At 46.5% G+C, this 17371-nt stretch overlaps 1 protein-coding gene across 1 annotated transcript in view; it reads left to right on the top strand.

The window, feature by feature from the left end:
* ap3b1a (adaptor related protein complex 3 subunit beta 1a) overlaps positions 1 to 15329 on the top strand; it is a 59891-nt gene extending 44562 nt beyond the window's left edge. The window contains exons 24-27 of the mRNA XM_041959884.1: positions 2427 to 2511; positions 4121 to 4218; positions 7745 to 7883; positions 14634 to 15329. Coding sequence (XP_041815818.1) covers positions 2427 to 2511; positions 4121 to 4218; positions 7745 to 7883; positions 14634 to 14787 — 476 coding nt within the window. The 3' untranslated portion in view covers positions 14788 to 15329. The remainder of the gene's footprint in view (positions 1 to 2426; positions 2512 to 4120; positions 4219 to 7744; positions 7884 to 14633) is intronic.
* Positions 15330 to 17371: the final 2042 nt, after the last annotated feature.

Below are 17371 nucleotides of genomic sequence, written 5' to 3'. Positions count from 1 at the left end.
TGCCACTGAAAATAGTCCCCGACAAAAGCGCACACATCTCCTCCTGTTTGAGCGACAGTGGCGTGCACAGACTTTTTGAAGGGCAGGGGCAAAAAGGAAAAAAAGGGCACATATAGGGTGTACCTGCCACTGAAGAGGGCACTTTAGCACGCGTTTTGGCGTCCAAGAGGGCACTTTAGCACGCGTTTTGGCGTCCAGGGGGCACTTTAGCGCGCGTTTTGGTGTCCAAGAGGGCACTTTAGCGTGCGTTTTGACGTCCAAGAGGGCACTTTAGCGCGCGTTTTGGTGTCCAAAAGGGCACTTTAGCGTGCGTATTTGCTCCCAAGAGGGCACTTTAATGCGCATTTTGGCTCCCAGGAGGCACTTTAGCATGCATTTTGGCTTCCAAGAGGGCACTTTAGCACGCGTTTTTCAACAATTGGGCCACAAGGCAGATATTAAATGATCTTTTTTTTTATCAGAAACCCTTAATCCCGTTCGCTGTCAGCTCAGCAAATAGCCTCGTCCCACTCAGCTAATCCTCGATCATCAGCATCGGCCAGGACAAACCAACAAACAGCATCTCCATATTTCGTGTCACACTGTTTGTATGATCGCTGCACTCGGTACGACAGAAGACACTTTCTTTGTCACGCACACGCAAACATACATGCGTACGCACGCGCACGCCGTCCCGGTGTGCGGTGGAGCCTGTTAAAAATGTCAATTGCAGGGGATTGATTGGGCATTGACGGAACTCAAGCAGCCAAACAGTGGGTAATTTGGATCGATTGAGCCTGGCCACTGCGGGCGGGTGGCTGGAGGCGGTTTGGACGATGAATACAGACAAAGCTTTGTGCGACGCCGCTTTGCGTGCGTTTGTTAGGGGATGCACATCACAGGGTTTGTATTTAATGAGAAGGACACTTGCACTTTGCCTCTACAGGGCGCATTAATCTCCTCGTGGAGGGTTGTTACACCCACAATTGAACAGTTTAAAATGAGACAGTGCGGTTTGGCCGCTGTTTATGTCCCAGAATCCGTTAACGTCTCTCTCGTTAGCTCCGCCATTAATACTCCGTACATCAAAATAAGAACATAAGACTGCAAGTAGTCAGTGACGTTGCACGAAATGTGACACATGAGCAGTCATGTGATCGTACGCCCAGGTTCGCCAAACAATGATAAAAACTGTTCACACACACATTTCCTGACTAGCTCTGACTTACCGTACTTACAGCTGTTGAGCTCAGATGTTTAAATTGATTAAAATTTTATTATATATTTATATTTATATTATTATTATTATTATTATTATTATTATTATTATTTTATTAATTATATAAAATTTAAATGATTAAAATCCAAAAGAAGGATTTATGTTGCTTTGCAGCTTTAATGAAAGCCTTGTTTATTCTTTAAATAAGCTTCTTCAGATGGTTTATACTCACTTGCTGGGGCATCATAGCCCCCCCCCCCAGCATGTTTAGAGTTTATAACAATGACAGATTTACGTAAATTTCCCGCTTCAGGGCTCGTATGTAGCGTAGCCTTAAGTGCGCCAGTGTGGGGTCAAACCATTCTCTGCTAAGACGGGGGGTAGGGGTGTGTATATATATATATATATATATATATATATATATATATTTGAAATATTTAATATGTTAAAGTTTTTAAGTATATGTTGAGTAGAAAATAATATTTAATTCTTCAGGCAATGATTTAATTAAAAAGAAATATGTGAATGTAAAGTAAAATAAATTAAGAGTCATTCAGGGGCCCCTATGGTACCCCCCCCGTCGACGGGCTTGCTCACACCTAAGACTTGGGAGAAGGAAAGCATGAAGAGGAGCTGTGAAGGCTGGAGTGGGGGTGAGTTCATGATGGCTCTGTTTTCAGAGGCTTTCCTCTGGAGGCTCTGCCTGTGGAAAGAGTTATACAGTAAAACAGCCCCGCTCCACGGAGGGAGAAACACAGGCCGACTGGGGGAGCGTGGAGGATGTTTCTGTCTGTCTGCGTTCTCCTCATCCTTAACCTCCCTCCTCCCCCTCCTCCTCCTCTCTCATTCAGCTGTCCACACTCTCTCTTCAGCTTTTTTTTAGCTTCCCTTAACTCTCCGTCCGTCTCCGTCGCCCCGTCTGTCTCGGTGCCGATGCTCTCTCTGACGTGCCTGTTGTTTTGGAAATATGCTAGTCCTTCATGTTTTTTTTTTTTTCCTCCTCCCCGAGGCTGGAGGTGCAGGGGAACGAGATTGAAGGATAGATTTCTCACACGGCGGTGGCCTTGCTTTGCGAAGTAGAAAACACAAGCGGCGTGGATGCCTGTCTGTTCCACTCTGCTGCCGCGCCCCCCCCGCTCTCCCCCTTTGCCTCCATCCTTCCTCGCGCCGCACGCCGTGCCCTTGTCACTCACTCTTCCTTTTCTCCTCCCGTCTTTCCCGTCCTCAGAGCGGCTGGAGCCAGAGGCCTCGGTGACGGTTTCCATGGGTATTGACTTCAGCGACTCGACACAAGCGGCCAACTTCCAGTTGTGGTGAGACAAGCTGACACCCACTCATATCAACCCAGGCCCTCCTTCAGCTGTACATCTGTTTCACCCCCCCTTCTCTGCCAGATTCACACCTCCCTCAAGTGTCTCTTTCTCTTACGTCCATTTGCATCTTCTCTTACCTTTTCCCTCTCTCGTTTTGTTCTTCGTTAATTCTCCTCTTCCTCGCCCGCTCCCGGGCGAGGCATCAGCCGCGATTGATCCGGCTTCGCCGGGATAACAATTATTCCTCCAGTAATCAGCCCCGGCCCAAATCAACCCGCCGCTCGGCCGATCAATAACCTTATCAGAAAATCTGTTCGGGACGGGGGGAATCAATGTGGCCCAAAACGCCATTCGCAGAGCGTGATTTGCAAGGCGATCAGAAGAGAAACATTTAAAGGATAGCTTTGGTTTTTTACAACCTGGACCTTATTTGTAGCATTAAATGCGACCATTTACTCCCCCAGACAACTTTGGTGGCATTTGGAGTCGTTTTGAAGAAATTAGCCCCAGAGGAGCGGCGGGTATATCCGTATAATGCGAGTACTCGGGGCGTCCATGCGCAGCCTCTATATAACGCATAATCTGCAGAAACTCGTTCATATTCCAATATTTAGTTATGATATGCTGGTGCTATTCCCCTCTGAGCCTGGCTAACACGCAATAATACGCAATAATGAGCCATACAGCTAAACTAGCCGACCGCTGCAGAGTTAGCCGTGTTCGGTAATGACATCATCCACGTCAGAGGTAGTTGCCTAGAGACGCCGGATGTTGATAACATACCACCACGGGCTCAGAGGGGAATAGCACCAGCATATCATAACTAAATATTGGAATATGAACGAGTTTCTGCAGATTATGCGTTTATAGAGGCTGCGCATGGATGCCCCGAGTACTCGCATTATACGGATATACGCGCCGCTCCTCTGGGGCTAATTTCTTCAAAACGACTCCAAATGCCACCAAAGTTGTCTGGGTGTTTAAATGGGCGTAATTAATGCTAGAAATAAGGTCCAGGTTGTAAAAAAACAAAGTTATCCTTTAATGCATTGATCCCCAACCCGTGGTCTGCGGCCCACTAGTGGGCCGTGGGTCGTTTGGTACTGGGCCGCACGGAAAGAAAAAATAATTTCCATTATTTTGTTTTTTCACATAATTTGTTTGATTTATTTTTCGAGTCTTAATGACGTTTTATTTTGAAAAGCGGCCGAATTCTCTCTGTTACATCCGTCTCGCTTGACGACACCGTGAGTCACGTGATATATCCCGCTAAATTAAATCCCAAGCTAACAAAATGAACAACAAACAAAGTTCTGACCGTGCCAGTCTGCAGCCGGGTCCTCTTGACATGATTAAAAAGTGGATTTACGTTCATTATTATTGTTATTAAAGAGAAAATACCACAGTTTTTAATGCCGATCTTATCATTTTATTTTGTTTTTATCTGCTACACCTTTAGACTGGGCCGTGAAAATATTGTCAGACATTAAACTGGGCCATGGTACAGAAAAGGTTGGGGACCACTGGGTTAATGCACAAAGCGCACGTCGTCACGTTGCATGTCGCGTAAATGCGAGACTCTTCCTCTGCTTGTGTCGCCGTCTCTCAGCACCAAGGAGGACCGCTTCAGCGTGTCCATCCAGCCGGCCGTGGGAGAGCTGTTGATGCCCAGCACCATGACAGAGCAGGACTTCTGCAAGGAGCAAGGTGAGCCGCATTTACCTCAGTGAACACCATGCAGGTCGTTATCAATAAATCCAGGCTTCGCGTTTGATGATGACCCGTTCTGAATAAACGCTTTTACACGTACGTGACCACACGCTAGATGTGAAGGAAGTGACTGCAGAGTCTCTGCAGTGTTTCATGTTGTTCAGAGCATGTTGTCGCTTTTTTTTAATCCAGTGTGAAATCAAATCAGTGCCGGCAGAAGAACTCATTTCTGTGTTTCTCAAATAAAAAAACATGTCTTTTGTGTCACCTTAAAGGATAACTTTGGTTTTTTACAACCTGGACTTTATTTGTAGCATTAAATACGACCATTTACTCCCCCAGACAACTTTGGTGGCATTTGGAGTCGTTTTGAAGAAATTAGCCCCAGAGGAGCGGCGCGTATATCCGTATAATGCGAGTACTCGGGGCATCCATGCGCAGCCTCTATAAACGCATAATCTGCGTCGAAACTCGTTCATATTCCAATATTTAGTTCTGATATGCTGGTGCTATTCCCCTCTGAGCCCGTGGTGGCATGTTATCAACATCCGGCGTCTCTAGACAACTACTTCTGACATGGATGACGCCATTTTCGAGTGCCGCGCGCTGCGAGCAACCAGCCACAACACGGCTAACTCTGCGGCGGTCGGCTAGTTTAGCTGTAGTTTGCGACTGTTATTTTTCACAAAACGGATGAATATTTTTCCGACTCTGAGGTGGTGGACGATGACTTTGTTTACGATGGACGTCCTCACCGTTTTGAGCCAGAGTACACGGACGAGGAGCTCGTTGAAAGGAGGACGCGGAGGCAGAGAGAGGAACAGCTGGCCAAACAACAACAAACGGCTGCGCGTCCACGAGTAGACGGTAACTGGTGGTGTTCTTGTGGACAATGTTCATCGAGTCATCGTCCACCACCTCAGAGTCGGAAAAATATTCATCATCAGAGTTAGCCGTGTTGTGGCCGGCTGCTCGCAGCGCCCGGCGTTCGGTAATGACATCATCCACGTCAGAGGTAGTTGTCTAGAGACGCTGGATGTTGATAACATGCCACCACGGGCTCAGAGGGGAATAGCACCAGCATATCATAACAAAATATTGGAATATGAACGAGTTTCGCCGCAGATTATGCGTTATATAGAGGCTGCGCACGGGTGCCCCGAGTACTCGCATTATACGGATATACGCGCCGCTCCTCTGGGGCTAATTTCTTCAAAACGACTCCAAATGCCACCAAAGTTGTCTGGGGGAGTAAATGGTCGTAATTAATGCTACAAATAAAGTCCAGGTTGTAAAAAACCAAAGTTATCCTTTAATCTTTTTCCCGATAATTTTATGATTAAAGGCTGCCGGTATTCTATATTTGTGTTTTTTTTATTAAAAAAACCCTTTATGTGTTGGTCCATCTCTTCATACGTCTGACAAAAAGCTAAATAATTTCCTGCAGCAGCCGTACCCTGTACTATCAGCAAACTTTACTCAAAAAGGAGTAAAAAGTGTGTTTATCGGAGAAGAATTTAACCTGCGTGATTAATACACATCAGGCGTACTAACAAGCACGACCCCGACGCCAAAACAGTAGAGACGCTTCGTGAAATGTAAATAAAACAGAATAAATTCATCTGCAGAACCGCTGAGCCTTTCAATCATGATGCTATCACCTGTTACCAATCAGCCTGTTTACCTGTGGAATGATCCAAACAGGTGTGTTTGGAGCATTCCACATCTTTCCATCTTTCCCATAAGCTGATATTTACAGAAATCAATTAAGTTAATTTAATTAACTATAGTAATTAACTTTCTGTTTTGTTTATTTTTCACAGCAAACAGACTTTTTTAGGCTCGCGGTCATATTGAGGCAGCAGTCAATGTAGTAAACCACACTCACAGTCGGGCTGCAACTAACAATCATTTTCATTATTAATCAATCCGCTGATTGTTTTAATGCTTCATCCATTAATCGTTTAGTCTGAAAAATGCTCATCAGAACTTAGCAGAGCTCAGAGTGAAGTCCTCAAACCGCCTCTTTTGTGCATCTAACAGTCCAAAATCTTCATTTACTCTTAGAAATAACAAAAAAAGAAGCAAATCCTTACAATTAAGAAGGTGCAACCACCAAATGTTTGACATTTTTGGTTGAAAAATGGCTGAAACAATTAATCGATTATCGAAATCATTGCCGTTCATTTTCTTTCAGCTGACTTACCGATTGCAGCGCTAAGCTACGCTGCCCGCGTTCAATATAATGATTGAATGTAGCCTGACTGGTACTGGCTGTAGCTACCAGTGGAAATTATGGGAAAGCCAGGACTGACGGTCGAATGTCTTTACTTTACCATATTAGCTCGTCTCATAAAACCAATGTCTCATTTTAACCGTAGAATATTAAATATATCATCACTGTACCTTGTTGCCACATTCAACTGGCGCTAAATTCCTTGTTATTCTCACGTTTATCTTTTATACCCTTTTATCGCTTCTTTCTCCGTACGCCGTTACCATCGTTACTGTGTCTATTTACTTTTTTATGTTCGCTACGCGCGTCGGGACCTTTTCAAAATAAAAGACTTCCTTTAACACAGGAAATGGCGTCATACAACACAAGGACGTACATTTCAAAATAAAACTGCATATTTTAACTAGGATGAATTTGGGTCATTTACACTGGCTTTTGTGGTTGATATTAGTGGTTTATAATAAGAAACATCCAGACCATCACCAGAGCTGTTCTTTAAAGGTGATTAAACTGTTACAGATGAAGTCGCAACCATCTCAAATACATTTTACAGAGCTAATAACAATCGTATTGCACGTCTAAGTGACGAAGGTGGAGAGTTTTTCTCCTCCGTCGTGTGCAGAATTTATAAATGATGCTTTTAAAATGAAATAAAATCCTCTGATGAAGCACTTAATGGTGTTTCCTACATAAACACACACACACACACACACACCTGTAGAGCTCCATACTGAGAGCACGCTCATGTCTAAGCCATCAGTGTGCTCTTAAGTGCCCGCTAAATGCTGCTCCTGCCTTAATTAATCTTCATCGGCCGCGTTCTGTGCTCTGCCGAATGCACCTCGCGCTCGTACGTTAAAAAGAGGATTGAACAGAGTCGAACGGCTTTGCTTTGCTGGACCTTTTTCTCTCGGGCAAATTGCTGCTTTATACCAATCGAGTGAAGTTAATTAATTCTTTCAGTCAACAGGTTTTCGCTATATTTGCCTTTAAGACCTCTTTGCTTTCTAACTCGTGCTTATTTATCTCCATTCCTTCTCTCAAATCCTCGCTCATCACTACGGGCCCTCTGCCGTCAGGCTTTTCATTCATCCGTATCCTCTATTTACATCATTGAAGAAGGCACACTTTTATCGTTTAGCTTCCCCAGTTTAGTTAGCTTTTATCTTATTGTTCCATCACTGTCAGCTAAGTCCCATAATACTCTGGCACAGAGTATGGACATTTTAGATTCAGCTCGTGTTTTCGTGGGTCCTTTGTGCCTTAACGTTTTTGCATCCTTTGCAGGTAAGCTCCTGGGCATGAATGAGACCTCGGCAACTGTCACCATGGCAACAGCAAACACCTCCAGCCAGGCCATCAGCAAGCAGGTCCTGTCCGTGGCCAACGTGGGGGTGGTTTCATCCGGCCAGAACAAGCTCCACAGGTGAAATGTCCAGAATTCAGATTAATCTGTCCACTAAATTCGTCTTCGCAGTTGCTGTTTGCATGTTTTTTGTCTTTTATGCCCTCAAAGACAGATAATCTTTGCAGGTTATTCATGGGAGTTGCAAATTCTTACTTATATTAACACTTAAAGTACAGAGCATCATTAAAAGACGGATGTTCACAGTTTTGTGTCCGCTGTTTGAAGGGCACAACCACAAGGCAATAAGGAAAGGAGAGATGACTTCACAATAAATGACAAACTCAGGATTTTTAATGCAAATCAGTCGTCTCTCCGGTCTCAGCAGTCCACTCAGACTTTACCAAACCTGAGCCCTAAAAATAAACATGCTTATTCACTTCAGTATAGAGCTACAGCCAGCAGTTGGTTACCTTAGCTTAGCACTATGACTTGGAAACGTAGGAAACCGCTAACCTCGGTCTGTCAGCTCGTTAATGAGCTCATCATATCTGGTTTGTTTAATCTACACCAAAAGTGAATTGTCAAGCTTCCTGGAGTCTCCTTTGGTTGCAAAGCTAAGCCAGCTGATTTTGGCTGTATCCATCCATCCATTGTCTTCCGCTTATCCGGGGCCGGGTCGCGGGGGCAGCAGTCTAACCAGAGAAGCCCAGACTTCCCTCTCCCCAGACACGTCCTCCAGCTCTTCCGGGGGGACCCCGAGGCGTTCCCAGGCCAGCCGAGCGACATAGTCCCTCCAGCGTGTCCTGGGTCTTCCCCGGGGCCTCTTCCCGGTGGGGCATGCCCGGAACACCCTCCCAGGAAGGCGTCCAGGAGGCATCCGGTAAAAATGCCCGAGCCACCTCAGCTGGCTCCTCTCGACGTGGAGGAGCAGCGGCTCTACTCTGAGCTCCTTCTCTCTAAGGGAACGCCCCGCCACCCTGATGAGGAAACTCATTTCAGCCGCTTGTATCCGAGATCTCGTTCTTTCGGTCATGACCCAAAGTTCATGACCATAGGTGAGGGTAGGAACGTAGACTGACCGGTAAATCGAGAGCTTTGCCTTTCAGCTCAGCTCCTTCTTCACCATGACGGACCGGTACAACGACCGCCGCACCGATCCGCCTGTCAATCTCACGCTCCATACTTCCCTCACTCGTGAACAAGACCCCAAGATACTTGAACTCCTCCACTTGAGGCAGGATCTCTCCTCCAACCCGGAGGGGGCAAGCCACCCTTTTCCGGTCGAGAACCATGGCCTCGGACTTGGAGGTGCTTTGCGGCTGCAAACCGCCCCAACACATGCTGGAGGTCCTGGTTCGAAGAGGCCAACAGGACAACCTCATCCGCAAAACGCAGAGATGAGATCCTGTGGTCCCCAAACCAGACTCCCTCCGGCTCTTGGCTGCGCCTAGAAATTCTGTCCATAAAAATAATGAACAGAACCGGTGACAAAGGGCAGCCCTGCCGGAGTCCAACATGCACTTCTGGCTGTAGCTTTATATTAAAGGAACAAATGGTGAACAGGATGTTCTCAACTGACTCCCCACCTGAAGGCGAATAAGAGAACGTCCCAAAATGTGGAACTCTTCCTTTAAAATGAGAAGAATCCTCATCAGGAAACAAAAGATTGAGCCAAAACGGCCCCAAATCAACACAGATCTTATATTCCAGCACAGTTCAGGCTTAAGGCTGGTCTCGTGTAGTGTGTCCGCGTGTCCCCCGGCAGGCAGCCTCGCAGAGACATGCCAGGGGAATGCCCCGAGAAGCCTGGCTGTGTAATTGGTGTACACAGAGTGTGCTAATGAGCTTCCTCCTCTGTCACGCACACCCGAACACCTGATAGATAATTACACCTCCCTCTCTGCCTCTGTTTCCTGCTCTGTCTCTCTCTTCCACTTCATCTCTGCACCCCCATCTGTCTCTCTCTTTCACTTCCTCTTTGTCTCCGCGCCGCGTCCTGCCCTGCCCCTGCTCGTCCGTCTCTGTCCGTCTGTCTTTCGTTAACTCGTCGCGCGCCGACGTCCCTCCGTGTCTCCGTCCCTTTCGCCTCTCGGCGTTTGCGATCATTTCCGTGTAGATTTAGGCTGGAATGAAGGGAAAACGCGGGAGACGGCGGTACGAGGGAGGGACAGTGAGACAGTAGCACAAGGGCACAGTGAGCTGAAAAAGTGAGTGGAAATCAATGTTAGTCAGCGGGAGAGACCTGCATCCATTAAGCCCATACTTCATTCAAATAACCAATCGCTGAAATGACTCCGTGTTATCAATCTCTCTCCCGCTTCTGTGACGGCTAAAGAGGGGGACAGTCGTCTTAGAATGATGATTGTCCTCTGACTGGAGGTCCATTTTATTGGAGACGATGGAGTTCCTCTCTGGAAAGTTCCTCTGGATTTGTCCGTTTCTGGTTTTGACTCAGTGGCGGCGGCTACGCGGGGTCATGGCTTAACGAAGTTAATCTGCAAACATCAATTAACCAATTAAGTCATTTTAAAAGCTAAAACATCGCAGGTTTCAGTATTTTCTGCTTTTCTCACTTTCTCTTGTGCTGAACTGAACTGAATATCGTGATGGTTTGTTTTTCTCTTTTGCTATCAGGAGCAGTCAGTAATGAATTTAATCATTAGTTGCAGCCCTCGTTAGTCACGGCTGCTCTTTTACCAGCCGGTTTATTTTTTTGTTTCTTCTCTTTTTCCCGTTCGACGTTCAATTAAAGTCAGTTTTTGTGCGCCCGCCGCTCAGGACGTAGAGAAGTTCAGAGGTCCGAACCCCGGCCCCCACGGCCTACGCGCCACCTGTGTGTGTGAGGGGGGTGAGAGCTGATCAACTCGTGCTCATTAATGATTAATTAAAAAGACAGAAGGGCAATAAATGAATATTCCGCCTTTTGCTTCGTAGTCAACTGATACAATTAATTGATTAAAAAATAGTAGTTGATTAAATCTCTGCCAGTCGACTAATCGTCTTAGCATTGCTAATTTCAGCGGGGGGGGGGGGGGGGGGGGGGGGGGGGGGGTTATGTGTGTTGCTGTGCACACACAGCAGAGCGATCGATCTGATCGGATACACCCACTGAGAGCTTATTGTGGAGGTCACTTGGCATTAAATGTGACGTGGGAGGTGACCTCCATCCAAGACCCCTCTTCTTCTCCTCTGATCTCCCCAGAGAAAGGGTCCTCTAATCGGGGTGAGATCACACAAAGTGTCTGCCCTCGGAGGGAGGGAGTTTTGGTTTAATGTAGATTCAGTATGAAGCCTCAGAACGACGTGGCTCGGCACATACCGCCCGTGCTCAGTAGTTAACATCAGGTCGTGTTTAACAAAGCAACAGCCTGCCTCCCGCGCTGCATCCCTGCACTGCCCTCGTTCACCAGCAGGGTGCAGCACTGCTTTTCCCAAACGGGCGTCGAGGCCGAGCGGAGGGGGGATGCCACTGAAACACAGAAATTGATTGCTGGAAAGGAGGACGGCAATAAATCAAGCAGGAAAGCAAATGTAGAAAACGCTGTTCTTGTTTATGTCTAAACAGGCGGAATAGAATAAATGTGCTCTATTTTTCAGTCCGTTTGAAAGCAAATTTGATCGAGTTTTGCATGCATTGCCAATCCCTCTGGTTCGGGCCTAATTTTCAAAAAAATAAAAGAAAAAACTGAACCCCTTGATTTATAAGCTACGCTCTCTCTTCACTATACGCTTTGATATAATTAAATTATCTTTCTCTAAACACTGTGAATTTTCCCTTCGTCGGTGAAGTTGAATTCTTGTTTCTTGTTAAAATTTAATTGACTATCATTTATAACCTGACTAATTAAACGTCTGGTCTGTGGCTTATGATCTATCTGAGCTGAGTCCAGTGTTTGTTGTAATGTGGGTTGTTGATAGACCACAATATTTAAACATGTACACGTTTAGCCTCGTCGTAGGTATCCTTGAATCCTCGCCGAGTTAAATTCTTGTCCCTTTCCTCCGTCTTCAGCCTCTGTGGTCCGTCTGTCCTCTCCTTCCCTTCATGTCCGTCCGCCCTTTGACTGCGGCGCTGCAGTTTGTCCGTATGGCGAGCTCTGGAGATGCGCGGAGGGTTCCTGGTTCTAAATTGGGGCTAATAGCTCTGGCCATCTGCCTGGTCTGAGTCTGATCTGGCCTCGCTGTCCACTCAGTTGAAGGACACTCGTCCACCTGGCCAGGAACCAGGACGGAACAATAACACCCGGCAGCAGCCGCCACCACACGTTTGGTCTCGGCTTTTTTCGAGATTTTTGCGGAAGCGTCATGCGTCGCGGTCGTTTTTGCACCCGACGGGCTCCAGAGAGCCGTAGCTCGTCGTGCGTTCGAGGCTCGTGGGTCAAGTCCCGCATTCCTGGTCGCAGACTCCTCGCCGGCCCGTGTCTTCTCTGCATGAGGTCGAATGTAAAGGTGAAGCCCACTTTGTGTTTGCAGTGGCGGGGTGGAGGGGAGGCAGATGGCACACACACACACAGGCTCTCCGCACTGAGGAGAATCACAGATAATTGGAGAGCGATGCTTAGCCGCAGCCCTGCCGATCGATGCCAATCCGCCTGCTCTAAGTCCGGGGGTTATGCTTTGCTTTTCTTTCCATATGCTGCAATTAATCCAGTGTTTAGCCCAGTGTGTGAAGAGTGCAGGAGAATACCAATGACCCGTTTAAGGCCCGCTCGTCCCTAATCTTTCCCTCCTCACACCTGAAAATGCTCTGACGTCGTGGCGGATCTGTATGTGACGTAGATCCAGTCAAAACGGGCTCGTTTCTTATTTCCACACGTGAACAAAGGCCCGCAGCGGCGCCTCCTGAGACGAACGGAAGCAGCCTCGGGGTGGTGTTAACTGGCCGAGTAAATGATAGATTTATATCCTAAATCCATTAGCAAAGCCACAGGGACCACACAGACACCTTAAGCTGCTGACAGCGGGGGGGCGAGAGGGAAATGGACGAGGGAGGAGCATTAAAGGGAAGCAGAATATATCCTGAATATTATTATTATTATTGGAGTTACAGCAGCAGTTATTGGATTGATGCACACCCCCTGAATTGTTGAAAGAGGTGTGAGCAGAGCAGAGCGGGTGGTGTTTGGAGGAGATGGTTTGTGTTTCCTGCTGAAGTGGCTAATATTTTAATTAAGCCTGGGGAGGACTCTCTCTCTCCTCCCTGAGAGCTCCCTGATAAACTCCCTCTCCTCTGTTGATGGTAATTTAGCGGCTCCCCAGAGACGCACCCAGACACACCGGGTTTGTGAGCCAGCGCCGTTTCATTGTGTGTGTGCGCCCCCCCCCACACGTCTTTAAAGTGTGCGTGCTAATTGGTGGACGTGCTAGTCGCAGCGCGGCGTGGCGGGGCTCTGTGACAGCGCCCGTCCAGAGGCCGTCCTATGGGGGCTCTTCACAGGCTTTAGTCAGGCCTAAGTGGGGCTCTTTGTGGGCTGTTTGTCAGACCTAAGCGGGCTGCCACGGGGGGTCTTTGTTGCTGAGATGTAGTGCTAAATGGAGGCAGATGGCTGGGAGTTAGCCACGTGAGGCTCAGGGACGCAGAGGTCCACGGGGGAGCGGGAGAGGGGGCTCAGCTCAGCTCTGTCGCCCCTCAAAGAGGGGTCACGCCGGGTCATAGCCTCTTGTTAGCACTCTCAATGGGGACCATGTGTGCCCAGATTTGGCCCCAGTCTGCGGGGACGGTATCCAAGGAAACGGCGGGCTGAGAATTCTCCCGACGGCCCAGAGGGAGCGGGTGGGACGGGGCTCCCACACACTCAGAGACACCCGCAGTCCATAAAAACAGGCTAAACTGTGTTTGACGGGCACGAAGGGGCGTGTCTCGCCCCAGTCAGCTGGGATAATGGACTGTCTGCTGCGCCGCGCTCTATATTTCCTGTCACATCGTTTCCCCTCTTTGTCTCACTCGCTAATTTAGAGTAATTACAAGGTGTGAGGTGTTGGAGGATTCTCCAACGCGACCATTAATGGGTTTGGGGGAGAAACGCGAGTTCGGTGTGTCGACATGTGGCTGGACAACACAGTCCGATGTTTGTTGTTGATTCGGTCGTCAACGGTTACAGATGAGTCTTATTCTACAGTTGTTATTGTGTGTGTGTTATTACTGCTAAAAAATATAAAGTACACATCTGTGTTTTTACTTTCAAATAGCATGAAATACCCACAGGTCCCACCATCCTGCCCACTAATGATCAGCTGTGTGTGTATTAGTCTATTTAACCTGTTGGCTAACTTTAACCAGGATGATGGAAACGCGCCTTTTTCACCTTTTTATTTTTACAGATATTTAAAAAAAAATGGTTTTGGTTTTATTTTTAATTTTTTTTAAATCTTTTAATAAAAAAAAAAGCATACTCACACTTTATATCAAGCCGCACATTTTCACCATTAACTAGTTGCTTATTAGCATGCATGCTAATAGCATATTGGCCTTATTCTGGGGGTTGGTGTTATTAAGGTCACTTAATAGGTCAAAGATACTTTCAATAAGCACTAATTAGAAGGTTATTGAGGGAAACTCGTAGTTAATGGCCTTTTCATTGTAGAATATGCTAGAAAAAGGTATTAATAAGTGCTTTTTAATGACTAATGAATATGCTACTAATGTGTATGCTAATGAGCAGCTAGTTAATGTGAATTTGTGAACCTTATTATAAAAGTACAGTTAAAAACTGAGTCGGCCTAAACCACAGAAGCCAGAACGTGGTTCAGCTGGAAAACCGTCTGCAGCTCAGCGTTAGTCCGTCCTGTGCCGTGGTGGTGACCCCGTGTCCTCTGACTCACCCGCAGGTTCGCCGGGCGGACGGTCAGCAGCGGAGCCCTGGTCCTGGTTTCGCTGGAGCAGAAGGAGTCCTCCGCGGCCCTGCTCACCATCAACACGGAGAAGAGCGTCATGGCGTCCATGTTGCTCCGAGACCTCAAACAAGCCCTCGCCCAGGCGTAGAGTCCCCCTCCTCTTCCTCCATACTTTCTTTAGTGCAGGTAAAAGGGGGGGGGGGGGGCGACACTGAATTAAAGATTTCATAGATCTTATTTCTGTGGTTCAGGAGAGTTCAGGCACTTTTTTTCCGAAAAACTTTTGTGCTCACAGAGAATGAACCGGAAACAACAGAAGAGCGCTCATGCTGCTTTTCTTATTATTATTATGGTCTGTGGGTTCGGAAAGGATTGTCCCGAATCGTCAGAATAACTCTGTGAAGTCTTGAATGAAGTGAGGATCCCCGTGAAAACTCACAGAAGGCATCGTAGCAGTGGTTCAAAATATTATCGGCGGCACCGCCCCACCTTAAAAAATGTCCAAGCAGCTTTACGAACCTCTGGAAGCTGCTGCAACACCACGCCGGCCTCTCTGATGCAGCCTTTACACTGCCCCCAAACCACGTTTAACAAAGTGCCTTCTACGTGAAATTAATCAAGCTTCAGACTCAAATCTGCGAAGTCTTTTTTATCTGTATCGCTTTGGCTGAACAATAAAAAGTGAATTTATTGAAACGACAGACTTTTTTTTTTCTTTTTGTCTCGCCCTCGGTTTGACTCGGGTAACGTCACCCGGCGGCGTCTCCACAGCGCCGTGACTCGCGCTCCTTTAGCAGAACGTGGCTGAAACACAAAATCATTAATGATGAGTGCTGCTAATTGGCAGGCTGAGGCCCATACCGCGTACTCATGACATCATGATTTGGATGAATCTGTCACTCCATCTGCTCACATACTGTATGTTCTCCCCCCTCTTCTCCCGTGTTTTCCGTCCACCAGCCACTGTGTTGTATCCTACAAACCAGGCGCTCTCACTTCACTTCACACCCTTTAAACTTCAGCCTGTTGGACCAGAACTAATTTTTGTCTCACACAAACACCAATCACCAGCAGGATCGCTGCCATCGTCTCGTTATTTTAGCCGAATGAGTGTGATCAGAAGCTGCTGTAGCCTCAGGTATGACCTTTGCATGTGAGTCACACAGCTGTGTCAGAATGCTGTTTAACAGCACATGCCGCTAATCTGAAGGGGTTTCCAGGATCCTTAGAGATCCTCATGACCAGCAGGATTTATATATATAGATATAGATAGATATATAGATATATATAGATAGAGATATATAGATATATATAGATAGAGATATATAGATATAGATCGAGATAGATAGAGATAGATAGAGATATATAGATATATATAGATAGAGATATATAGATAGAGATAGATATAGATAGAGATAGATAGAGATATATAGATATATATAGATATCTATATATAGATATAGATAGATAGATATCTATATATAGATATATAAAGAGATATAGATAGATAGATAGATAGATAGATATAGATATAGAGAGATATAAATATCTGCTGCGCAAAAGAAAATATTTTTAATCCATTTCTCGAGTTGTGACTCGACGGTAGCCTCAATTTGAACAATGTGAACCAAAATATAAAAGTTATTCCATCAGTTATTCTTGTCTGTAATGATGCTAGTTTCTATTATTTCGCATTTTCATTTTCATACAAAATAGCATTACTCTTGTGCGGTACGAAAAGAGCGTGATGTCGACCAGGCGGAGGAAATACCGTCACAGCTTCAGAGGTAAAAATCTGTTTTATCTGGCAGCGGACAAAAAATAATCTTTAAGGATTCAAGAAACTCGTTCAGAACAGCAGGAGGTTTTTGTTCAACAGGTTTCAAACATCACTGGATGGTGCTGAGCTCTGAGAGCTGGATGTGGGTCAGTGCAGCACATCTGAGGAACAACCTGGGATTAAAACTGAATGTACTGAAGGGAAAACTAAAATAAATAGTTTATTATGTTTCATTGTTAAATAAATTAGAAGACAGACAGACAAAACTTAAATGACTGAGTTTTCACTGGGGCCCATCAACCTGCTGACTCCTGTTATCTGATATCAAGAGCAGCCACTGCACCTCAAAGCGTCAGCAGGACTGAGCCCTAGCTGCAAACTGAAGGAACCGAGTCGAGATCCAGGATGAAGAGGACTGAAACCGCGTGCATTAATATTCTGTAGCAGAAGGCGCGGGAGGACTTTGTGCAGGGAAAATGATGAAAGGGCCTCAGCTCGATTATTGAGCTACACTAAAGCCCGCCCGCAGGCTAAAGGCAGCTCTGCCGCGTTCAGTAAAGTCGTGCAGATGTACGTGATGTGTTTTAGCATCGAGCAGGCCGGTGGCGTGGCGTGCGCTCTGCGTCTGGCTGTCTTTTCCGCCTCATAAATAGCGTCTCTCTGAGGGCTGTGGTGAACACCTGTTAGCTCATCTGTCACAGGAGCTCCACTCGCATCCATCACCTCTCCCTCTGTACTCATTCCCTCAGCCAGCTGTTCCCATTACACACACACACACACACACACACACACACACACACACACACACGAGCTGTGTCAGGCCTGCCAGATACACACACAGACACCATACATGTCATGCATGTCGTACACATCCACAGCCACATTTCTCAAACACATTTTACAAAGAGAACAAACATTCTTTCACCATTTTAAGGCTTTAATAGTCGTGTTG

The sequence above is a fragment of the Chelmon rostratus genome, chromosome 19, assembly GCF_017976325.1.
Source record: "Chelmon rostratus isolate fCheRos1 chromosome 19, fCheRos1.pri, whole genome shotgun sequence".
NCBI lineage: Eukaryota > Metazoa > Chordata > Actinopteri > Chaetodontiformes > Chaetodontidae > Chelmon > Chelmon rostratus.
Note: the sequence above shows the minus strand (reverse complement) of the source record. Positions and strands in the feature narration are given on the sequence as shown.